Source organism: Aristolochia californica, unplaced genomic scaffold, assembly GCF_029961685.1.
Source record: "Aristolochia californica isolate CCGP_79_NKW_82.1479 unplaced genomic scaffold, dmAriCali1.0.hap1 SCAF_1, whole genome shotgun sequence".
In the NCBI taxonomy this organism is placed as follows: Eukaryota; Viridiplantae; Streptophyta; class Magnoliopsida; order Piperales; family Aristolochiaceae; genus Aristolochia; species Aristolochia californica.
Genome location: NW_027181770.1, coordinates 56834224 through 56860474, shown reverse-complemented (window position 1 = coordinate 56860474; position 26251 = coordinate 56834224). Strand labels below are relative to the sequence as shown.

Genomic DNA, 26251 nt, shown 5'->3' with positions numbered 1-26251 from the left:
ACATTTGCCTTGTTCATTGTCAGGGAGCAAGAGATGGAAAAGCAATTTGTAATCCTGCAATATCCTACTGAATGACCTATGGGGGCAACAAGGCATCAAGTTTCAGGGAAGATGGAGGTGTTACAAGCAAAGCTAAAGGCAGCTAGAGACCGAACAAAAACACTTGAGTGGTAGCTGCAAGAGCGACAACTGAGGGGCAACCACGCTGATTGAGTAAAGCAAGCACATCACTGATAAACAGGGCAACAAGGCAATAGAATGGACCACAAAGTGGACAGGCCGCCAAAACTCAACATGTTGTGAGGCAACCCAACTAAAGTCGGGGCAAAAGGCAGCTCATGTAGGTTTTAAGCACAAGGGAACCTTGGGCATGAGTTCAAACTATTTGTAGGGACAGATGAGTCCAGTAATGCAGAACAGTCAGATGAGAGCATGCATGCAGAAATTGTTTGGCCAAATGCCCTATTGCATCACACAATCTACGGGAGCATGAGTTGAGGGTGTTTGAGTTTGTTTGGCAATCGGTCTATGGGTTTTGGGCGAGATAGAAGACAAAGCCAACAAGGTTCTAACAGTGAGTGCAATCCAAGTCGACCAAGACACATTTGCCCAATGCAATGGGTTAAGCGTCGATGGTTTAACAAGATTGCACATAAGTAAACTGTAGACGGAATTGAAAGGGCCCCATGTGATAGGGACATTCATACATTCATACATTCATAGCAGAGAAGAGTGCCAGAAAGCATTTGGACAGAGACGCACGAATGAGAGGACTTGTTCAAGCAGAAGGTGAATTCAAAAGTGATTGTGGTAGCAAATAGTCCATAGTGCATGCTGAATACACCACCACCAGTTGAGGACAAAGAAAGTGCAGAACCAACAAGTCTACATAAATGGGTGAGAGACCATTGCTTTGATAAACACAGGAGCACCACAAAAGTTCTTTACAGAAGCTGAAGCTACAAGTTTGGGTCTTACCTATAAGTTTTTTTTTTTTTTTTTGAGAAAGTGATGATTGCATTAAAACAAAACAAAACAAAACAAGATTATGTAGGCCTCCTCCTTACAAGAGGAGCATGGAGGGAGGTCACTTGCTTAGCATAACCGTCTGCAACAGAATTGGCAGAACGGGGAACATGGGACCAAATAAAGGTAATAAAGGGGAGAATGTCCAAAATGGAATGGTAAACATCCCAGTGACGCCATGGCGGGGGAAAGGGAGAGGAGAACCATCCAATGATCACCGCGGAGTCTCCCTCAATGTGAAGCGGCCTAGAGAAATGCTCACGAAACATGAAGAGGCTTCTGAGGAGGGCCTAAAGCTCAACAGCAGTGGAGTCCGCTATGCCCATAGGACCGGAATAGGACAAAAGCTGGATACTGGCGGAGTCATGGAAGGCCCCACCATAACCAGCCAAACCAGGGTTGTCGAGGGAGCTGCCATCAAAATTCATTTTGATGTAGGCTGGATCAGGGGAACGTCATTCCTGCAATTTTGGAGGCTTCAACAGACCTCCTCACTGGGCAAGGGTGCTCCAATTTTCCCTGGGCAAAATCCAAAAGAGAGCCAAGAACTCCTTCCTGGAGTGGAGCCAAGCAGAGATGTGGCTAGTAATAGAGGAGATAACCCGGACATGAGTTTAACAACAACTAAGTTGTTCATGCAAACGGATCCTTAAATCCAATGTCCAGCTTGGCACACAACTACCAATTTGGCAAGGTGGAGTCGACCCCTAGGTTTTTTAGTTAATCAAACAAACTACTTACTAGTCAAACTTGGAGTGGACATCATGAGTGCAAAAAAGGCAATGGTGACACCTCACCTTGATACAGTAAGCGTACTCCTTGACAACTGCCCTTGCATGGTGGTCAAAGCTCGATTCAGCTTGATCACCTAGTGATTGTCCCAATGTACAATGGGCATTGGCACGCAGAGGGCATCAATGCTGAATAATCAAGGGGCCCACTACCAAGGTGGTTTAAATTTTGAAATGCACCACCATCATCTACCACCACGCCTCCAACATTTTAGACCTTCATGGCCAACCTAAGTTACACCGAGCAGCGTTGAGTATACAGATTGCTGCCATCTTTTGGAGTTGAAATCTTGTGCCAGAATCATTTTCAGCATGGCCTGATTCAGTGACCTAGCTTCCAAAGTGATGCCATCTAGCTTGACAAGGGTTCCCACCGATTCAGCAATGGCTCTAAAAAGATCTCATTCCAAAGTCCCAAGGGGCTGTTTTGGATAAAAACCAGTCTAGTTTGGATATGATGGCAATTGTTTTCCAAGGTCTAAGGTCAAAGTCAAGTGGGCCTCCATTAGGATCTTTCGGCACTTTTCAGATGGTGTTGGGGACTCGCCTTCCAAAAATTGGCAATCTTCTACTCTCTGCTTGCCTTGCTCACATCCCTTGGTGTCTATGGCTCGAGAGAAATATTCGGAAACTCAATTCCAAGTTCAGCAATCTGGATAGTACAGTCTCTTTTACCGTGGGTATGGATTCCAGCTGGCTCCACACCAGAAAGGAATTTGCTCCTCAACCGGTGCCTCCTTTGATGGAGCAATCTAGTCATTATATGTTATGTTAACTTAAGTGATTAATAAAATACAGTGGGAGTCAGGCCTTTTTGTACGTAGTTCCTCTCATCTCCTCTTCCCTTTCTTCTCTTTCTTCACCCTTTCTTTCCACTTGCTCTTACCTTGAACTCCATGATTACAAAATTTTACAATTACAATTATTGCCTTTTCTCCTTAGTCTCTTGACAAATTCACTCAGTGCATAGCACAAATTCTACTACAAAATCTTTTGCTCATTAAGGCGTTCCTTTGGAGCATCTTATAGAGGGAGACAATTTTTTCATTTGATGAACACAGACTGTTCTTTTTCTTTTGTCCATTTGATGATCTCATGGATTTTTTTTTTGGTTTTCATGCTTGTTCCTTTCAACACACCTATGTTGTTGTTGTTGCAATTCCTTCAATTAATGAAATTCTCATTATCCTCAAAAACAATTGTCTAATCAAACATACTCAAGAGATATTTTTCAGATAGATACTTCTAACGTAAAAGGAACCTCCAAAAAGGCATTGTCGGGTCCATCTTGAACATGAAATAAAGAAAGGTCTTAAAAAAGGTATCATAGCCATCATCTCAAATGAGTGAGGTTATCCACAAAGAAAAGATATAAGCTACTTAAAAAACAGAGTCTGCAAATTAAGTACAGAATAAACAACACAAATGTAGGCAAAGAACCTTAAATGCTGCATCTTTTAAGGTCTGAAGGTTCTCCAACTTCAGCTTGTATGTCTTTATTTCTTGAGCTTGGTCCTTGTGGAGCTTTTTAATCACCTCAAGAGCTTTTGTATATCTGGCTAACACGAGAAACTTCATTACAAGATCCACAATTTTATAAGACAGGATTACTTGATATACTAGCAAATAAATCGACATGATAGAAACTCTATAAACCATGCATATATCAATAATGTGAAAAGAAAGTGCAGAGAAAAAAGTACTTCGCGAGTTTAACCAGCCACAAAAAAAAAAAAAAAATCAATTTACACAACTTATTAGTGTTAGAAGATATAGACAAACTTGGGTGTCATTGATGTAATTATCTTATTTATTTATTTATTTTTTAAATGATGCTGATTTTTATTAAGACAAAAGCTCAAAAGAGCAAATTACAAAGGAGGGAATCCTTCCCATACAATGAGAGATTGTTGGGAAGTTTCGAATTTAGCCAATTTATCAGCCAGAGAGTTGGTTGATCTAGGAATGAGATTCCAATTACAATACAAAGAAGATACAATGTTAGCAATACTATCAGTGATGGGCCAGTGGCGACAAGGGGGAAGGTTGTCTTTGGAACACCAACTAATAACCGTCTTCGAGTCGCCTTCAATGATTAACTTGCCATGCAGACGATCTCTGAAGATTTGGAGGTCAAACAGTAGAGCACTAACTTCAACAGTATTAGAATCGGCAATGCCCACCGGACCTGCATAAGAAAGAATAGGGTCTCCATTGTGACCTCTGAATATACCACCTGCTCCTGCTGGACCAGGACATCCAATAGCACTACCATCAAAATTCAGCTTTATGCAGTCACTGGGAGAAGGATCCCAGATAACCATTCTAGGAGCTCTGCTAGGGCCACACATGTGAGCGATCAAATTCCAATTTTCCCGAAGGGAAACCCCTGAAAGAGTGGCAAAACCTTCTTTGTATGAAGCCAACTCAAGATGAGGCCAACGGCATGAGAAGCCTTGTTGTCTGGGGTACTAGCTTTGGAGTTGAATCTTCGGTTGTTCCGCTCGAGCCAAATGCACCATGCAACATGAGTAAGACAGGCTAAAAGAATTAACTTGCCCAGCCGAGGAAGGAGAATCCCTCGAATCATCTCAAAGGTGCTAAAGAGGTCCTGATGTAGCCCCAGTTGGAGTCCGATTTTCTGGAATATCTTCCTCCAAACTTGCCACGAAAATCCACAGTGTAAGAGAACATGCTGGACTGTCTCTTTACACTCACCGCATAGGGGACAAGAAAGATCGGGGGCAGTGAAGCCTCTTCTGTGAAGGTTGTCTGAAGTAAGAATCTGTTCTCTGATAGCTGACCACACGAAGAACTTGATTTTGCTTGGCGCTGAGAGTTTCCAAGCCAGATTTGCCTTGTGCTCATGAGGACTATAGTCTTGCTTTTTTATATGAGAGTAAGCCAAAGTGACAGTGAATCAACCATTATTACTGGGCTTCCAAATCATCTTATCAATTGAGTGCTCTCGAAGAATAGTACTGCTGAGTTTAGTAAGGAGAGAACAAAAAGCCAACGATTCCTCATCATTTAATCCCCGACAAAACTGAAGACTCCACGAGTGATCACTCCATGAATCGGCCACAGAGCAAGAGAGGTTGTTTGCCACCCTATGCAGCCCTAGAAAGTCCTCTGAGAGAGATCGGGGGCCACACCATTCATTCGACCAGAAGAGAAGGGTCCTTCCATTGCCCGTGTGAAATGCGGTAGCATCTCTAAATACTGGAAGGAGCTTGAAAACTGATTTCCATATCGGGGATAGGAGGCAAGCAGCGCCACCCTCTCTCCACTATGCACCCGAAAACTGAAGGTAGAATTTCACCATATTCTTCCATAAGCTGTTGTGCTTGTTGTTAAAATTTCAAATCCATTTGAGCATAAGAGTTTTGTTCATTTCTTTTGTAAGCCGAATGCCCAAACCTCCCCTATTATGGGGCATGCAAATATCCTTCCAACTGACCAGATGGTATCTAAAGGTATCTTCAGAACCCCTCCACAGAAATCGTCGACGGATAGCATCAATTTTGGAGCAAACGGAGGCTGGACAGTGCATGAATGATAACAGATAATTTGGAAGCCCCGCCAGACAAGACTTGAGGAGAGTGAGACGCCCCGCTGTTGCTAAGAGTTTACCCCTCCAAGTAGCTAGCCTCTTTTCAAATTTCTCAATGAGGGGGGACCATAGTGAAGCCAAAGGCCGAGAATCAAAATGTGGGAGCCCAAGATACGTAGCTGGCATATTTCCCACAGAGCATCCCAGATAGTCCGCCATATTCCGAAGTTCAGCTGGATCAATATGATAGCCAAGGAGAGTGAATTTTTCCCAGTTTATGCTCTGACCAGAAGCCAATTCAAATAATCCCAGCACGGCACGTAATTTTTTGATCTAATCCATAGTACCAACCCCGAAGCAAATAGTATCATTTGCAAACTGGAGAATCGAAATATCGAAAGTTGTGCAGTCCGTTGTGGGTAGGAGCCATCCCATGTTCTTGGCCGAGTAGATCAAGGAGGATAGGTATTCTGCCACCACATTGAAGAGTAGGGGGGAGAGGGGGTCTCCCTGTCTGATTCCTCTGTTACCCTTAAAATACCCGCAAGTTGTGCCATTGAGAAGGACGGAGTAGCTTGCAGAGGAGATGCAGCTTTGTATCCAGAAGCGCCATTTTTCTCCGAATCCCATCTTCCCATGGAGAGTATTCAGAAACTTCCAGTTAACTCTATCAAATGCCTTTTCGAAGTCAAGCTTGAGGATGAATCTGGGGAGCTTTCGGACCTTGAAATGATGACTAAGTTCATGATATGCCATGGCTGAATCAAGAATGTTTCTTCCCTTAATAAAAGCACTCTGACCATGGTGAATGGCAATAGGGAGGATTGCTCTGAGACGACTAGCAAGAAGGCGCGCAATCACCTTATATGCACTGGTAGTGAGACTGATCGGCCAGAAGTCGGATGGGAGTTCAGCCCCCTCTTTTTTAGGGATGAGGGCGATGAAAGAGGCTCCGATACTCCTATATCGATGTCATGCTGATAAAAGGAGCGGGCCGTGCTGGAAATATCTTCTCTGATAAATGGCCAACAACAACGATAAAATTCCCCGTTGAATCCATCCGGGCCAGGAGCACGATCCAAAGCAAGACCAAGGGCTGCAACTTCAATTTCCCGCGTAGAGAAGGGGAGCTCAATGAGACTGGCTGCAGCTGATGGAATAACCTGAAGGTTAACCCTTTGGAAGAAGGGCCGAAGTGGCTGGTGATCTGATTATAAATCTGCAAAAAAATTCACCAGTGAGTCAGAAATAATGGCTCAGTCCGAGGTTGCCTCACCTTTGACGTTGAGCATGGCAATGCAGTTGGCCCTTCTTCATGCAGAGGCAACTGCATGGAAGAATTTTGTATTAGCATCCCCATCAGAGAGCCATTTGAATCTTGCATGTTGCTTCCAGTGCACTAACTCGCTGTGGGTGAAGGACTGCAATTGCCCTTGAAGGGCGTACCTCTGAGAGACTTCCGGAGAAGAGAGACCTTTGACTTCCTCCTCCGAGTCGAGAACAGCTATCTAAGCAAGGGCATCGGTTCTCGCAATTGAGGAGGAGGCCTTCTTTTCAGAAGCCCAAGACCTCAGTAGCAGCTTTAGCATCTTAAAGCTTGATTGGGAAGGCCCACCCTCTCGGTCATGCAACGGTCATATTCTCCCAAAAGGATTGGAGAGATAGATCCAAAGGGGGGGGGGGGGGGGGGGTCCAGCTTTGAGAGGACAGGGGGTTGCCTACCACTTGACCAAGTAAAGGTCTTCCCAGATAGGGCAATCTCGTCCAAGTCCCAGTTGCCAATAAAATCAGTAAATAGCCTGATGGAGGTAGTGATTCTCCGGGACGGCGGGGATTTCTCGTGGCAGAAACGAGTGACATTGAAGTCACCCACAAGCAAAAGAGGAATAGGCCACTTCTGACAAGTCCTCGATAGATCCTCCCAAAATAAGTGGCGCTCATGGTGTCTTGTAGGGCCGTAGACACCAACTAGGCACCAAATGTTCCCCGAACCTTTGTCTCGCAGCTTGATGCCAAGGGAATAAGAATCACTGCAACGGTCGAGCACCTCAATAATACTGGTGTCCCACATCAATAGGATACCGCCTGCCAATCCCACTGCATCCACTGAAGCCCAACCGGGCTCCTTTAGGTGCCACAATTCGCGGATGTATCCAAGGGGTAGAGAAACCACCTTAGTTTCTTGAAGAACAACAACATTTGCCTTGGTAGAGGCAAGGAGGTCCCGGATGGAGGCGCGGCGACGCAAGGACCCAATTCCACGAACATTCCATGAGAGAATAATCATTGATCTTTTTTCATCTTTTCTGAGTTCTCATATGAGTGGTTATCTCCCGGGAGACGGTGCCCATCACCTTGGCAAGTTCCACTATCTGGGCCCAAGTTTCTGGGTCATATTTCTGTTGTTATGACTGAAGAGTTTCCACAAGCACCTGAGCTCGTTCACTCGGCTTTGGAGTGATGAAATCTCCCGCCTCTGGGTTGCAGGGGTATCGAATGGTGGCACTAGGTCCTCCCTTAGTAGTTGTCTCTGTTGCCCTCTAGCTCGACGCTGGTAGGTTACAATGGAAGGGAGAGAATTGTTTTTCTTGTGGGCACGAGGAGCACACTCACTGCTTCCAGACTCTGCGTCGGAGAGGTAATTTCCAGGGTGGGGATTTCTCGGGGGTGAACTAGGGGGGGATTCCAATATCTAGTGGGAAGTTTGTGGAGTGGGAGGGTTATGGGGATGATTTGCAGGAGGGTCTATGAGGGTTTCTATGGCGGAGGAAGTTGTGGTTAAGGGTATTTCTGGAGTTAAGACAGAGGTGTGTATGACATCTGGATCTGGGTCAATGGCATTTTTTTTAGGAGATTGGGTTGAGAGGGTGGGTGGGTGATGTGTCAGATAAGTGGGGGGGAATGCCGGGGGGTTAGCGAGTATAGTTCCCATGCCAACTATAAGGCTGCCTAGAGGGGATCGCAACTGCAGAGAGGGGGCAGAGTCGAGAGATGCATTTCTTAGCTCATTGGGTGGCTGTGTGATTTCCCAAGGTTTGATAGTGCTTTTGGGGACCACATCTCTAAAATCATCCATTGCAACGATGCTGATACGGATCCAGTAGCGCTCTTTATCCACCATAACACATCTGAAATATTGCCCTTCATAAGGGTGAAGGGGGGTGATGAGGATCCGGGCCTCATCCAAACGGTGCCAGTGCTCCGTGAATGGGTCCAGAGCAATGATTGTGCCGAACTCAGATACGACTCTAGAAAAGACCCTAAATTATCTTATGATCTTGTCCCTTATTCACTCTTTCTAGGATGAAGGGCATACTTGTAATATTTATTTTTTTACATCTATAAATAAAACTTAAGGGGGATGGTTAAGACTAAGTTCACAACCCTAATTCTCCCCTCATTCTCCCTCAACAGGTTTACCTTCCTCTCTTCTCCTCTTGGTCGTCCCTTTCCTCTTTTCTTCTCCTTCCTCCTCTCCTTTACCGAAGAGTGCAACATATGGAGTCCTGAAAATCAACATGGTACCAAAGTAGTGATTTTCAGGACTCCGTGAGTTTAATTCCCTTTATGCGATTAATCAAAAGGATGCTGTTTTTATCTCTGCTGCTGATAATTGTCGTAGAAACATTGCCAAGCTATTCTTCAATGATGATGATGCTAATCTTCTATATTCTGACATCGCAAAAGCATGCATGCTTCTTCCTTAACAGCGCCTCTGTCCATGGAGAATCCTGAGTTCGGTAATCTCCCGCAAGCAGCTGCTATTTGGGGAATTTTCCTTCTAGACTTGATATTGGATGGCTATCTCTTGGTATCTTCCCGTTGCTTGTTTGAGATTTGATAATATTGCGTTGCTGGTTGCTTGATAACATATATAATTCTGAGCCTCTGCTGATTGGAAGTTTTATTCTTGATAATATTGCTGTTTCACGGCCCAACGAGTGTTCTGAGCCTCTACATAGTGTCATAACTGTTACTGATGAGTTTTCCGAGCCTCTGCTAATTGTCGTAACTGCCACTGGTTTCTCGTGTTTGCTGGTTGTTTGATAGTGTTTGGTTCTGATTCCTCCAGAGATTTCGTTCTTGTTGATGAACTGAGACCTGAGATTGATCTTCGTTCTGAAATACAGCAGCAGAGTTTCTGATTGAATACCAGATTGTTCTTCATTACTCTTATGACAAAAAAAAAAAAACAATGAAGGTTTACCTGTTGCTATCAGAGAAAGGAGAATGTTTGGAGTAGTCGTTGGGTAGCAGAAGAGTAAGGGAGCTTTTCGATTTCAGTTTTCTTGATTCACCAGCAGAAGGTTATTATTCTGTCTGCTGAGAAGCTTATCTTAGTTCAGAACTCTAAGACACATTGATGAAAGCTTACAGCAAGCTGTTGTTTCTTCTCCAACATGTTTCAAAAAAAAATCTGCTGCGTGTCTCTGCTCCCTGCATCTGATTCTCCAAAACGTTGATGTTATTCAGGCTACAGCAAGTTGATTGTTTTATCTAACAGGTGAATCAGCAAGTTGCTGTTATTCAACAGAGTTTCTGATTAAATAAAAAAAATAGCTGGTCACTGGTGACGTTGCAGTTTTTTTTTCAGCAAGCTTAATTATCTCAAGCATTGAAAGGGTGATTTATTTATAATTCCAGCACCTGCTTTGGTTTTTTGGGTGATTTATTGATAATTCCATCACCTGCTTATTGATAATTCCAGCACCTGTTTTTGGATTTTGGGGCTTTCCTCCTTGAAAGTGTTTGGCTGCAGTATTTCAGATTGTTAAAATATATATATATTACATATATGGAAGTTCCTATTGCTGGAAGCACATGAGTTCAGCAAGCCAGCTTAATCCTTGATCTGCATAACTTGCTGAATTATACTTGAATTTGGTCGTTCTTGGTTGAATCTGGAAGCGGCACTCAGTTCAGTTATTCCTTTTGTGAAGATTTACAGCACTTGGTTCAGCTTAGGCAGCTTATTACTTGGTTCAAGCTTCCTTACTCTCAGTTGAACGTGTTGGAGATTATTCCATGTGTCCTTACCACACTTATGGACTTTCATTATTTACATGTTATCCACTGTTATAAAACAGCATATATGCTACGTGTTATTGGCTCATTACAGCAGTTCCTATTATGTCTCTCTAATTGAGACATTATTATTGAAGAAGAAATCCTCGGGTGAGTACCCTGGGTTCATTATTTCCTGAAGTGGGTCGGCTTGAATTAAACTAAAGGGATTTGGTTGGTTCAAGAATTCAGCTCTATGATGGCTCCTAAGAACACCAAAGGCACGAAGACCATCTCTGCAGAAGAATTTGAATTACTTCAAAAGATAAAAAAATATGATGGAGCCTATCCGCAAGAAGACCGTTTCCGAAGAGGAATTTGAAATACTTTAGAAAATAAAGCATATATGGCTCATACCCCAGATCAAGCCTCCCCAAACAAGGCTTCTCCTATTGCTGCTACTACTATAACAGATATGGTTTTGGCAACTTCTCCATCCTAGACCATTGACTCAAGGGCGTCTGAGCACTTAACATTAATGGTAACCTCTTGAGTTTTATATCTCCTTGTTTGAATGACAAATTTATTTCTATAGCAGATGGATCCTAAACCAAGGTGGTGGGGTCCACATTTGTTACACCTACTCTTCATTTGAAAGATGTCCTATTTGTTCCTAAATTTCACTTAGATTTTTATCTGTCAGTCAACTAACAAAGAAATTAAATTGTTCCGTTACTTTTTCCCCTACTTCTTGTATTCCTCAGGATCTGAAGACAAAACATGTTTTTTTTTTTTTTTTTTAAATGATACTGATTTTTATTAAGACAAAAGCTCAAAAGAGCATATTACAAAGGAGGGAAGCTTTCCCAAACAATAAGAGATTGCTGGGAAGTTCCAAATTTTGCCAATTTAGCAGCCAAAGAGTTGTTTGATCTAGAAATGAGATTCCAATTACAATGTGTAGAAGATACAATGTCAGCAATACTATCAGTGATGGGCCAATGGCGCCAAGGGGGGAAGTTGTCTTTGGAACACCAACTAATAACCATCTTCGAGTTGCCTTCAATGATTAACTTGCCATGGAGACGATCCCTGAAGATTTGGAAGCCAAACAACAGAGCACTAACTTCAGCAGTAGACAAAACAGGTTATTGGTGGAGATCGTGATTCGCTAGCACTCACAGCCACATCCAGTGCTCAGCATATGGCTCTTCAGTGGCACAATAGGTTAGATCATCCATCCCTACAGTCTCTCAAACAGATGATTCCTTCCTTGCATTCCATTTCCAGCCTGAACTGTGAAGATTGTCAAGTAAGTAAACACCAATGGAGTACTTATTCTCCTCGTGGCAAAACCAAAGGTGTTGCTCCTTTTTCTTTAGTTCATATTGATATGTGGGGACCCATGAACATCTCTAATGTTTCCTGTTCAAAGTACTTCATTGCATTTCCTAATGATTTCTCTTAGATTACATGGTTGTTCTTATTGAAAGAAAGATCAAAGGTATAACCTCTTTTTAAGTCTTTTTGTGTCATGGTATCTACTCAATTTAATAATACCGTGAAGATCCTTTGCTCAAATAATGCCAAGGAATTTATGTCAGGAGACTTCCAATCATTTTGCAAACAGGCATCATTCACCAAACTTCTTGTGACTACACACCACAACAAAATAGTAAGGCTGAAAGAAAATATAGACACCTTCTGGAGGTTGTTCGTGCTCTACTACACCATATGCACGTGCTTCATTTCTACTAGCCACATGCCATCCTTACGGCCTATTTTCTTATTAACAGATTACCTTCTTCGATACTTGGTAATAAGATACCATACTCTCATCTATTTCCTGGTGATGAGCTATTTTTTCTTCCTAGGAGAGTTTTTTGGTGTACCTGTTTTGTTCGTGTTACATCCCCCCATACTACTAAATTGGATCCCAGGGCAATTAAATGTATCTTTTTGGGCTACTCTCGTACTCGGAAAGGATATGTGTGTCACAATCCTTCTCTCAAGAAGATATTTTTTTAGTGATGTAACATTCTTTGAAGAACAACCCTTTTATTCATCCACCAGTGTTCCACCTGGTTTCTTTGCAACCAATAAGTTTCCTAAGCCTATTGTGTCGATTTATGAGTCAGTAGTTCATGGTCGTGATGACGTACCTGCTTTGCCCCCTGAAGCATTGGTTGACACTACACCTGTGGAGTCTCCAGACCCCTATGAGGTACATTCTCCTTCTCCACCTCCTATTTTTGGTCCTCCATTTGATACCCGACCAATTGCTCTTCGAAAAGAGCCTAGGGCATGCACACGACCATCTACCTATCAACCCCATTGCTAATTATTTATCCACCCATCGGTTATCCCCAATCTTATCAGAAGGCCCTACAGCATCCAGGATGGAAAGCAGCCATGGATGAACAAATGGCAGCCCTTTATGAGAATCAAACGTGGCGATTCCCCTACCATTTGGCAAAAATTTATGGAAATGACTATGAGGAAAGTTTTTCACATGTTGCCAAGCTCAACTCAGTACGTCTTTTGTTATCTCTTTTTTTTTTTAAATGCTTTTGTTATCTCTCGCTACTAACTCTCGATGACCTATTTTTCAGCTAGATGTGAAGAATCTCTTCCTCAATGGTGATATTAAGGAAGAAATTTATACGCAACAACCACCTAGATATGTGGTTGAGGGAAGTTTATGACACTAAAAAAATCGTTTTATGGTCTGAAGCAATCTCTGCGGGCCTGGTATGACAAGTTTAGTTAAACAATACTTCGATTTGGGTTCACAAGGTGCTTTGTGGACCATTCCGTATTTGTCAAGCATACTAAGAAAGGTGTGGTACTACATGTTGTATACGTGGATGATATTATCTGGACAGGTAGTGATACTGAAAGCATCTGACAAGTCAAACACATGATATGCAATGAATTCAAGACAAAGGACTTGGGATTCCTTAAGTACTACCTCAGTATTGAGGTTCTTCAATCCAGGCATGGCATCATCTTATCATAGAGGAAATATGTGTTTGACTTGCTCAAAAAAACATAAATGATAGGATGTCATCCTATTGATACCCCTATGGAAACATACAAAATTATGTGCTAGTTTTGGAGAAGAAGTAGATGTAGGCAAGTACCAGAGGCTATTTGGGAAACTGATTTATCTCACTGTGACCAGTCCGGATATTTCTTTGCAGTTAGTGTGATCAGCCAATATATGCATAAACCTCAGATCTCTCATTGGCAAGCGTTAGAGAGGATTCTCATGTACTTGAAAAGTGAGTCTTATCTTGAGCTGGTTACATACCAGAAAGGAGTTTGTCGCTCTATCGAGTGTTTCCCTTCAGGAAAACTGGAGGTTGATCGCTCGTATGGCAGGCTCTTGCAGGACTCCGATTCTGGTCATTTGGGATACTCCCCCTTGTACATCAAACTCAATTTTGATGGTAGTGCTATTAGCTGTCCTGGGCCGACTGGAGCAGGTGGAGTCTTCAGAGGCAACAATGGAGACCCTATTCTTTCTTATGTTGGGCCGGTGGGCATTGCCGATTCAAATACTGTTGAAGTAAGTGCTATTCTATTCGGCCTCAGAATCTTCAAGGAATGTCTCCATGGCAAGCTAATTATTGAAGGATACTCAAAGACTGTCATCAGTTGGTGTTCAAAAGATAGCTCCCCCCTTGGCGCCACTCACCTATCACCGATTGTATTGCTAACATTGTGTCTTCTATTCATTGTAATTGGAATCTCATTCCTAGATCAGCCAACTCTTTGGCTAATAAATTGGCTAAATTTGAAACTTCTCAGCAATATCTCCTTATTTGGGGAAGGCTTCCCCCCTTTGTAAATTGCTCTCTTGAGCTTTTGTCTTAATAAAATTCAGCATCATTTCAAAAAAAAAAAAAAAAACACCAGGTCAAGGACTCCTTTATAAGTGTCATGGTTATTTCAATATTAAAAGTTTTGTCGATGGGGATTGGGTTGGATCCCCAAATGATAGAAAATCTACTTCATGATACTCTACTCTAGTTGGAGGCAATCTTGTTACATGGAAGAGTAAAAAACAGAATGTAGTTGGCACATGCAGTAAGCGAGCTCCTATGGATTAAATCCCTTCTAATAGAGTTGGGATTCAACAAAGAAGGCCCGATGGAACTCCACTATGACAATCAAGCTACAATCCACAGACATATTGAGGTGGACTGTCACTTTGTGAGAGAAAAGTTATAAGCAAGCATTATAAGTCTTAAACATGTCTTAACTCACAGACAGCTCGCTAATATATTCACGAAGTCGATCAACTCCAAGGTCCTCTCCACTGCATGCACCAAATTGGGGATGTATGATCTCTTCTCACCACTAGCTTGAGGGGGGAGTGTTAGAAGATAAAGACATGTTTAAGTGTCATTGATGTAATTATCTTATAATCTTTGTCCCTTATTCACTCCTTCTAGGATGAAGGGTATACTTGTAATATTTGTTTTTTTTGTCATCTATAAATAAAGTTTTAGGGGGAGTGTTAAGACTAGGTCCACAACCCTAATTCTCCCCTCATTCTCCCTCAACATGCTCACCTTCATCTTTTCTTCTCTTGGTCATTCCTTTCCTCTTTTCTCTCTTCTTCTCTTTTCTTCTTCTTACTCCTCTCCTTTACCAAAGAGTGCAACATATGGAGTCCTGAAAATCAACAATTAGACACTAAAACACCACCATGAAGTGATGTCGATGTTTTGTAGAAGGCATCCTTCAACCCATTAAGTAGTTCCCTACACTTCTACTAAGTCTATGTCACAGTAGGCCTTTGAAAACTCTCCATGATCTTCTACTCCCTCTTAGGATACCTACTCCATAAGTGTCATAAAACAATTAGTTGACTGATTTTTAAGTAAAGAAAAAAATTAGTTAGTTGATATCCTAATTAAGCCAATTTTGGCAGAGTTGATATCTCCACCTGACTCATCAGGTAGAAAGAATTCCTCCACCTTAGCAACTCTAATTTTTGTGGGAATTGGCACTTGGTTGCAGCCATGGCAGGACCCTCACATCCTCCAAACATGATTGTTTGATCTCCTCCCCCTCCTGGTCACCTCAAGTTGAACTTCGATGACAACGCAACTGGTTGTCCTGGGCCCGCCGGTTTTGGAAGAGTAATTCATGATGACAACAGTAGCCTCCTTCGCCGATCCTTAGACTCCACCTCCATTGAACTTGCCGAGTTGCTTCATGGCCTTACGATCTTCTAGGACCGCTTCTCGGGTCCACTCATCATTGAAGGGGATTCCAAAGTTGTCATTGATTGGTGCGCCAAATCCAAGACCCCCCCTCCCTGGTGGCACTAGGATGTCTTCCTAAGTATATATAGCATCTTCTCCTCCCTCAATTGTACTTGGGTGCATGCACCCAAATCCGTCAATCACCTTGCGGACTTCCATGCTAAACGGGGATCCTCCCTTGAAACCCTTATTGTGGAAGGTGGCCCCACCTTATAGGTTATATCGTTTCCTTTTATAAAATTCACACATTCCATCAAAAACAAAAAAAAAAAATCATTATTAAGCCTGTCAACACCAAGCAACATCAAAAGTTTGCAACAAGATGCAAATTATTAATATCCAGTCTCCAGCTTGAGGGAGAGTGACAAGATTATGTACTTCTATGTAAATATCTTCAGTTAAGGACCTGTTACACAATGCTAAGTTAGAGAATTTAGTCAATTATTGAACATAGTGCCAAACATAATTCTTCCATGTAAAGGCATAGTCTTCCATGTAAGGGTGATTAGCTTTGTTATTAACAAATAAAGTAATCAAGCTAACAGGAACAAAGGTCAATAGAAATAATTCTGAAACCCTCTTTGTTGTGAAATACTTCGCATCCCAAGTCCCTCTTTTTCTTCAAAATCAATCTAGTGGATTCTGTCTAGAAGTTCCATTAAGTTGAGCTTTAGATGCTAAAGCACAAAGAGGTTTTATACACGTCAAAAGAGTATGACAAAGCATCCGAATATGTTAGCAAATACAAGAACTGTTTAAAAATTCAGAAGAAACTGTTAAAAAGTTCTCTTTGTAGGTAATATCCTTCTATTTTACGTCCATCATTCAGCCACTTCAATGGTGGAGTAAACCCCTCTCCAAAGCCTTCAACTCTACATAAGTAATTTACTACTCCCCTCCCTGTGCAACCTCAGATGTAATTTTTAATTGCACCAATGAAAACAAGTGCCTTCAAGGCCACTTTTTTATCTATTTTGATGAGATGGGGAACTTATTAGAAAACTGAATGTATCTTGTCTTCATACCCCCAGGAGCGCCAACCCCTGACAACATCTAGTTTTTGGCACCTCACGTCCCTTCTCAATTTTTTTTCTTTTTTCTAATGGTTTTGCTTATTTCTTTGTGCTTTCCTAGTTTCATTATTTCTTCCTTAGGATTGTCATTCTATTTCATAATTAAACCCACACACACACAAATGTGCCATTCAAGCATTGTAATTCTACTGAAGCATAACTTTGTCCCCTATTTTAAGGATTGAAAATGCTTAGAATTATAGTTTCTTCTTTTATATTACTTTTCTTCTAATTTTTGTCACCCAACCTCATCCGTGGTTGGGTCGAGGCTCACTCCCCCTAAAATGTATCTATTCTCTAGTATGCCTCTAAAAGGTTAGATTTTAACAACAAACCAGCTTATTTGTCTAGGTCAAAATGTGGGCAATGTTAGTTGTAAGCTTTAGAACGAAAAGTCGTCATCAATTGGTGTTCTGGTAATTAATATCATTAAGCTCAACTTTGGAGGATCATCAATGGGTATCCTGGACCGTTGGGCTTTGGGAGTCTTCAGAGATTCCTCGGGCACTATCCTTGCTACATATGAGGGCCCCCTTGACATTTCTAACTCCACCTCAGCTGAGTTACATGGTCTAAAGCACGAGCTTATGGTTTTCAAATATCGGTTCCATCGTTCTCTTCATGTTGAGGGTAATTCCGAAGTCATCATCAATTAGTGTTTTGGCAATGTGGAGCCTCCTTGGTGCCATTGCACTTGTTTTCCTTATATTCTTAAGCTTGTTGACTCCCTCGTTTATAGTTATGTTGCTAGAGCAGCCAACTTTTTGGCTGACTCCCTTGCTAAGGAAGGGGTCTCCCTCCAATGTCCCATTGTTAAGGACTCCGCCTACTTGCAATCTCCCTTTTTTGGCTTAATAAAATCATGCCATTATAAAAAATAAAAAATAAAAAATAAAAGCTTTACAATTTAGTTATGAGTTGAAGGATCATATTTTTAGCATCGCCCTTTTACTTTTGCAGTCTAGAGTGCTAGCCTATCAAACTGTGAATTGCATTGTTGTTTCCTTACATATCTTCTAGATGTTTTTTGCCAAACAAAGGAAAGGTTTTGAAGAGGACAGCTATTTCTACAACTATTTGGGCCCTATAGGAAGAAGAAAACTTTTGGATTGAGTCTAACTCCATCCTAAAATGACTAGCTACTAACGAAGCCCACCATTATAACCCAATAACACTTATTAACTGTTATCAACATGAGACTATTCTCACTTAACAATACCTCTCATGTCCAAGCTTACACATAACGAGCTTGAGACGTGGGGGCACAAACTCGGAATAAACTAACAACAGAACAGAAACTATGCCCAAGCAAACGTCCACTGTGATATCACTATTGGATTGAGCTCCGTTTCATCCTTAAATGACTAGCCACTTAGGAGGCCTACTGCTCACTAATATACCCAATAACACATTTGACTTTTATCAATGAGGGACTTTTCCTACTCAACAAAAAGGTAGCACTTTTAGAAATAAATCCCAATCCATAGGAGGGGTTATAAAGAATATAGTTCATAATACACAATTTTTGTTTCATCATATGCAGAGAAAGGAAGGAAGAGGTGGGACTATTCCCAAATTGAATGAATGTGCCTAATTACTCTTCTTCTAGGTATGAAACTTAGTGGAATTGACCTCAACTTGGGTGGACTAAACTAAATTTTGATGGTAGCTCAAGAGGCAATCCAAACCTTCATTCATATATGCTTTGTGCTTTTGGTAATACAATTCCACAGACAAAGCCCAGTATGCTCCTTTTTTTTTTAAAATGATGCTGATTTTCATTAAGACTCAAAAGAGCAATTTACAAAGGAGGGCCTTCCCAAACAATGAGAGATTGTTGGGAAGTTCCGAATTTTGCCAATTTATCAGTCAAAGAGTTAGCTGATCTAGGAATGAGATTCCAATTACAATGAGTAGAAGACACAATATCAGCAATACTATCAGTGATGGGCCAATGGCGCCAAGGGGGGAGCTGTCTTTGGAATACCAACTAATAACAGTCTTCGAGTCACCTTCAATGATTAACTTGCCATGGAGACGATCCCTGAAGATTTAGAGGCCGAACAGCAGAGCACTAACTGCAGCAGTATTAGAATCAGCAATGCCCACGGGACCAGCATAAGAAAGAATAGGGTCTTCATTGTGACCTTTGAGCACACTGCCTACTCCAGTCAGCCCAGGACAGCCAATAGCACTACCATCAAAATTCAGCTTAATGCAATCTCAAGGGGGAGGATCCCAAATGGCCATACTCGGAGTTCTGCAGGGGCCAGACATATGGGCAATCAAATTCCAATTTTCCCCAAGGGAAACACCCAATAGAGTGGCAAAATCCTTCCTTGTATGAAGCCAGCTTGAGATGAGGCCAACAGCATGAGAAGTTGTGTTGTTCGGGGTGCTAGCTTTGGAGTTGTTAAGTTGGGTCCAAGGCCTATCCCAAAATGACTAGTCACCTTAGGAAGCCTCTTTCTCAACTAATAAACTCAAAATCTTTGTACTCACTAATCCATGTGGGACTATTCCTTAACACTTCCCCTCACGTGTAGACCCTCTTTTTGTGGCTCTACAAGTGGATAATTTAGGAGTAGGCAGTTTAGGTGCAGGCCCTCTTTTGTGGCTCTACAAGTGGATAGTTTAGGCGCAGGCCCACATATGAATACCTACTCTGATACCATGAAAGTTGGGTCTAAGGCCCATCCCAAAATGACTAGCCTTTTGAATCTTCGATTGTTCCGCTCGAACCAAATGCACCATGGAACATATGCAAGACAGGCCGAAAGTATTAACTTGCCCAGCCGAGGAAGGTGAATCCCTCGAACCATCTCAAAGGTACCAAAGTGGTCTTGATGTAGCCCCACTTGGAGCCAATCTTCTAAAAAATCTTCATCCAGACTTGCCACAAAAATCCATAGTATAAGAGAACATGCTGGACTATCTCATCGCACTCACCACAAAGGGGACAAGAAAGATCAGGGGCGGTGAAGCCTCTTCTATGAAGGTTGTCCGAAGTAAGAATCTGTTCTCTGATGGCTGACCACACAAAAAATTTGATTTTGCTTGGCGCTGAGAGTTTCTAAGCCAGATTCGCCTTGTGCTCATGAGAACTGTAATATTGCTTTCTGATATGAGAGTAAGCAGATGTAACAGTGAATCGGCCATTATAGTTGGGCTTCCAAATCAGCTTATAAACTGAATGTTCCCGGATAATAGTACTGCTGAGTCTGGTAAGGAGAAAGCAAAATGTCAACGATTCTTCATCATTTAGTATGCTCTTACAAGGGATGAAAATGTTTGACAATATTTTTTTAGTTCATTGATAGTGAAAGAGTATTCGTTTGTGCACATTGGATGTTTTTCTTCAAGACGTGAGCCACCATAGGGTTTTCTTAGTATCTACGAAGAGATTTGTGATCTAAGCAGATCTATTCAGATTTCTCGAATGCATATAATGAGGGGTGCCAATTCAACAGCAAATACATAGTTGCAAATTGATGTTACTCTCCAATGTCTTGCAATGGGAATGTGTTAGTTGTTTCATTATGTTTTTTATTCTGATTGTTTGTTTCGCCAGCATCCTAGTTTGTTTTGTTTCTTGTAAATTATTATTCTCTTAATAAAATTTCACGGCATTAAAAACGTTTTCTTTATAACATCACTGAAAACTGGCTAGAAGACGCAAGGTCAAGAAACTATAATGATGGTATCCTCACTTGGGTAAAAAAGAAAAGATATGTCTTGGTAAGATGAGGTCAAAATTGAGTAAAACACCCTCTATTACTTGCCTTAACTTGATTTAGATGCCAATAACATGCACAGGGCAATAGTCTTAACCAAGACCAACAAAATTTGCACCTGGTGAAAGCATTGCACACCTCAACAGCAAATTCTTCATGTCTACCATGAAAAGGTGAATTATTTGTACTAGAGAATCTTTCACTGTTATTTCCCAAAGGGAACAACTAGGGGTAAGTTGTACCAGCCTAGTAAAAGATAGGTTTAAATGTCTAGCATTCTATATTCCACTATTGTGAGTTTTTGCATGTTTAATAGATCTTTAACATTTAGTATCAAAGCAGCTTCCATGTCAGTTATCCAAATCTCAAAGGAGGCTACTAAAGAAAAGGGCTACCTAATCAGACAGCAGATTTCCAAGCTAAAGTGGTCGCTGAATGACCTTGTTGTAAACTACGTTGGTACACACTTTTTATCCTTCTTGTTGTGGTCTTCCCCATTTCGTCCTTCTGTTTAGGGGGATGCCACTTTGCTTTTTTTCTCTATTTTTCTAAAGTCTTCCATCATTCAAAAGATAAATAAAGGTCAAGCTTTTGGCTCCACAAAGGTTGCCTTCCTTGTAAGACTTAAACTAACAAGTTAAAAGCACAAGCTAACAACAGCCAGGTACCAGCTTCTAGTATGAAATACTTGGGTTCAAGTCTCACCAGGTATGGGCCGGAGAGTGTATGTGTGCACTAGTGCCTATGAGTAATTAACATTCAAACAAAAAAAAAAAACAAAAAGGACAGCATATAATATTAATCCTTCTGAAGGAAGCAACAAACTGGGTATTATTCCCACACTGTCAGAAGATGACAGCTGTTGATTGCTCAACAACCTCAACAATCAAGGATTTAAAAAATTATCTTGATTGACCACAAGGTGACAAAGGAGGAATCCAAACTCTACAAGATTGTTAGGTCTTTATTCAGTAGAAGGTTAACAAGGTTCCTCAATGTTATCTTCACTAAATATTTGTATCATCAAGTCTATTTTGTCCCCTTTCCCCTGAATACAAGATTTATGAATCAGGGGATTCATCAATACCTGGTAGCAGAAAAGATATCATCAAACTTCTTTTTCAAAGTTGAGGGATCTTGCAGTGGCCAATTAGCATCATCCTGGTGCACAAAAATAACATTCTCCAGGACGGCCTTTGAGACACCCATAAGAACAGGAACTTCTCTATCCATATCAGCACATCTGTAGCTGAGGCATACTTTCTGCATTTTGAACAAACAAATAGAGAAAATTAAATGGTAATAACACATACTTTAAGGAAAATTAGCTAAGCTTAATCCGATTTGGGAAGTCACACATCATTGATCTGAACAATCCACCTAAAACTATACATAAAAATGGTTAAGAATTCACTACAAGAATTCACTAGAGAAAAATAAGTTGATTACAACATTAATCAAGGGAGAGGATATAGCCCTCAAGCACTAAAGTGAAACTGAAAAGCAATACAAGAGCTTTTTTTTTATAAAAGTGATAATATAATAACAGAGAAGAGAATAGCAATACAAGACCTTGAAACATGATCAGGGGCATCTATAATTTTTTTATTTCAGACCTCTATAAAAGACCAGGGGGCGAGCTCGACCCCCAACCAGGGCCATTCCAGCTCTCCGATTTTTTCCCCTTCTCTCTCTTTCTCTCTCTTTCTCTCTTTAAAACCCTAAAGTTCACTCTTTTACATGGTATCAGAGCAGTAGATCTAGGTTGGAGCCCTTCATTCTTCTCCAATTCCTTCAATTAAAACCTATGACTTCAAAGAAAGAGGATTTCAGAAATCTACCTTGACTGGTAGGTAAAAATCTAAATTTTTGCCTTCTTCTCCTGCCATAATAACCATGGGGTATATGGCTCCTACTGCCTATTGAGCAGTTCCTATGGAGGATTACTGAGTGAAAAATCATTCTTTTTTGGATTGTGCAACCACAGTACTAGGTCTTCTACCTGCATCATCTTGGCCTCTGCCTACATCAGCCCTAAGTTCTTGGATTTTTTCATGGCTTATGCTAAAGTGCTTAGAACTAGAAATATGCCTTAAAGGAAGTTCTTTATTGAAATTTCTCCCCTTTTCTTGCAGCACAGCCCATTATTGGGCTCAGACTGCTTACATCATCCCTAGGTTGGATGATATCAACCCTAAGGAATTTTCAGAGTATTACCTACAAAGCAAGTGAATTACATATTAGGGCAGATGAGGATTACTGAGTGAATTGATCAGAAAAATGTCAGATTGCAGCGATGCTAGTATGGGTGACGGACAGAGCGACCGGTGCTCCCGTCACTGGCTAGGCAAGGAGCTCCGACCATCTTCGACAGCGACGGTGACCATGGAGCAACCTCCCCTTTGCTCCGAAGAAGACAGGATCACCACTCCCGAGCTTGCGAGAGGGGCTTCTTTGGTTTTCCAGCAGGACGATGATGACCACAAAGACTATAACAGGGATTTCGGAAAAGATCGAAACGAATGGATGACTGTTCAGAATCAAAAACAGTGTGGGACAGAGCCAAAAACTGGCTCAAGCCATCATTTCTCCTTCGGCAACTCAAAAATGACCATGCAACACCTTAAGGACAGAAACAGAAGATTGATTCGCATTACGGTGAAGAATGGGGAGAAGCGATCCTTCATTTCGATTCCTCTATCTATGGGGAATCTTTTCCTTCTGATCTTCGACGACATTACCAGGGATTTTTGCTTCGGTGCCGAAACTCAAGGAACTCAACATGGGAGCAATCACTTTCTCCCTCTCAGTCTTTCGGTATAGAAAAGTAAGAGAATGCAAGATTGTGCAATGCAGAGGCGACCTCATCATGGCTAGAATATACTTCCCCCGAGCTTGCGGGTGACTCCTTTAGCTAGTCTATCTTCTGTACCAGCTTTTGGCACCTCCTGACAAGCCGTAAGCCAAAATCAGATCCCCCCCCTCTCCTAGTCAAGCAGCAGTATCCCATCTTTTACCCAATTTGCCTCAATCCACCATTTCTCTACCTACAGACTCCCTCTTTGTGGGACGACAGAGCCTCCGTCTGGTAGTGGTGGTTATGGTCCTTTCTGCTGGATGGGACCGAAATCGATTACTGGCTGACTGTCTCACTATTGGGCTCCTTTAGATGGCTCATCTGTTTTAAATCTCCATAGGATAAGCAGCTGCCCTCCATCTCTCCGCGAGCGACCATGCTGGTCGTGCAGAAGTTACAGAATGGCTCCCCTCCACCCCCAATTGCCCCTTTGGGCAGTGGATCTAAATTTAGAGTCTACCTATGCAGCTTCAGTTGGAAGACTCTTTCAAGCGTATCGTCGGTGCTTTCGGTAATCTGATCAAGTTGGCGGAGGATACTACTAGCATGGCTAAACATGATGTTGCAATGCTCTTCATCGTGTTGACGCAACATTGGGAAGGTTTTTCTTTCTCCAAAATCATCGTGGGTTCAGAATTTTTTTGGATCAAGGTAAGTTTCAACGAGATGACCACTGCTGACTACCCAACCCCTCCCCTCCGTCAGGAAAGAGTTTCATCTCCGCTGATTCCAACGACTCATATTGACCGAGCCATTGCTAGACCGAATCGATCCAATCAACCCGGCACTTCAATGGCCACCTTGGACTCATCGACCTCCCTACCACACACCACTTCAAATTCAAACTCGTTGTACCTTAGCCTCTCTGCAATTCCTGGTTTCCCAACTAACAAGCCTGCTTTTTTTGTCAACACCCTTGCCACCGTGACTGCCACCTCACCCATTGCCACAGTCCCCCTCATTAATACCCTCTGCCTAGCATCAGGTCCCCCCCCCCCCCCCCAAACAACCCCACATGCGATTTTCGTCCCTCCTTCCCTTGCAACACCTCGATCCAATTCCCACTACCAGCTCCTGAATCTGATGGTCCCACCCTTTATTACCCAATTTTAACCGGAAGGAACCAAAGCCCCAACCTGACCTCCCTTCATAAAACTCCACTTAAAATCGACAACCCCCTATTCAACCGACCCCAAATTGTTGACTCGGCTTCTCTAAGTACGTGGCAAACCCAGTCCCTGGTTACTCTATCCATGGCCCCCCCAAAAATTAACTCATCCTATGCCTTAAATCGCCTCCCGAACCTCACCCTCAGCAACTCGTCCCTCGACATGGTTTCCCCTCCTCACTCTCCAGCAGCACAAAATTACCACTCGGACTCGAAATCTACTATAGGTGCTGGCCCTCGCCTTCCTAACCCATCCCCACCAATCCTAGCTACTTATCAAAGGCGTCGGAGAGGACTGAACCGATCTCCCCAACAGGGGGAATCCAGTATTGCTACAAATTTACAATTCGATGCTAGACTTAGCCGAATCCTCTTCCCCCCTCCAACTGAAAGTCCCACCATTTTGTTGTTGAACCCCAAGCTGAGCGCCATCATTATGATGATAAAACTTGGCAACAAATGATGAATTTGGCCCGACTTATGGAAGTAGTCTACGAGGTTATCTACCGGAAGATGAAAAAACTTCTCCAAACCCCCTCTGCTCCTTCTGTGGCTTGGAGGAAGAAATTGTTTGTCATCTCCTCCTCCATTGGTCCTTTGCCTAGCAGGAACAGGTTTGGACTTCTCACCTCAACAGTTTGGGCCTTTAGTTCTACCTCCCTCGTGATCTTGGTGCTATGTGCCTCCACCCCTCTGGGACTCGCCTCCCCAAGTTGGGTAAGCTTCATCTTTCAGCCTGTGTTGCCCACATTCCTTGATGCCTTTGGAAGGAGAGGAGTTCTTGAAGATTTGACTGTCTCCAGTATGGTTGTCGAAGTCTCTTGCATTGCTGCCAGTCTCATCTCGGTTTGGATGCACAACACGAAGGAATTCAATTGTTTGACGTGTGCCCCCTACGCACAAATTGGCGTGCAATTCCCAGATGTCTGCTCCCCTCCACCCCCCCCCCCCCCCCCCCCCCCCCGGGTGGCTATTTGGACTCCCCCTCGGGCTGGTCACTTCAAGCTTACCTTTGATGGCAGTGCATTCGGTAACCATGGGAGTGCGAATTTTGGTGGTATGATATTCGGTGCTAAGGGCACCCCCCTTATCTATTACACCGGGCCTCTTGGCATAGCAGAGTCGACTACAGCTGAGCTTTCCGACCTTCTCCATGGCCTCCACATCTTCCACGAGCATTTTAGCGGCCCACTCTTTATGGAAGGCGACTCTAGGGTGGTCATTGGATGGTGTTCAACCTCCACTTTCCCACCCTTGCGTCATTGACAGTTGTTTCTTGACATTACGAATCTTGTTTCTTCTATTCCTTGTACCTGGTCTCATGTACTTAGATCAGTCAACTCGGCAGTTGATTCTTGTACTAAACTGAGTCCCTCCCTCTAATCTATTGTTGTAAGGGGAGGCCTCCCTTGATGTATTTTCTTTTCTTGCAATAAATTCCTCACTATTTAAAAGAAGAAAAGACTTGTTCTTTAATGAGATTTGTCTTAGGCTCCATGAAACCAGTTTTGATCACAAATACCACACCAGAGTTACCTAATGGTTGCCCCTCCCTTGGATCCATCAAAATCACTTTGACAAGAGCTCTTGGGGCCTAGGGCCCGCTAGATGTAAAGGGCTCTTCGGGAATTTCAATGGAAATGTACTTGTCTCTTACTCAAACCTGCTTGAGATGTTGACCTAGTGACGTTGAGATTAGATCAGTTCTCACTGAGCTGCAGATCCTTTTTATTTATTTATTTTTTGAAAATGGTGATGATTTTATT

At 42.3% G+C, this 26251-nt stretch overlaps 1 protein-coding gene across 5 annotated transcripts in view; it reads right to left on the bottom strand.

Moving 5' to 3' along the window:
* Window positions 1–26251, bottom strand: part of LOC137952182 (DNA repair protein RAD50) — a 70636-nt gene that overhangs the window by 41081 nt on the left and 3304 nt on the right. For all 5 annotated transcript variants that reach the window (XM_068799255.1, XM_068799262.1, XM_068799283.1 and 2 more), the window contains exons 4-5: window positions 21548–21723; window positions 3258–3372 (exon numbers count right to left, since the gene is read on the bottom strand). In XM_068799255.1, the coding sequence (XP_068655356.1) occupies window positions 3258–3372; window positions 21548–21723 (291 nt within the window). The remainder of the gene's footprint in view (window positions 1–3257; window positions 3373–21547; window positions 21724–26251) is intronic.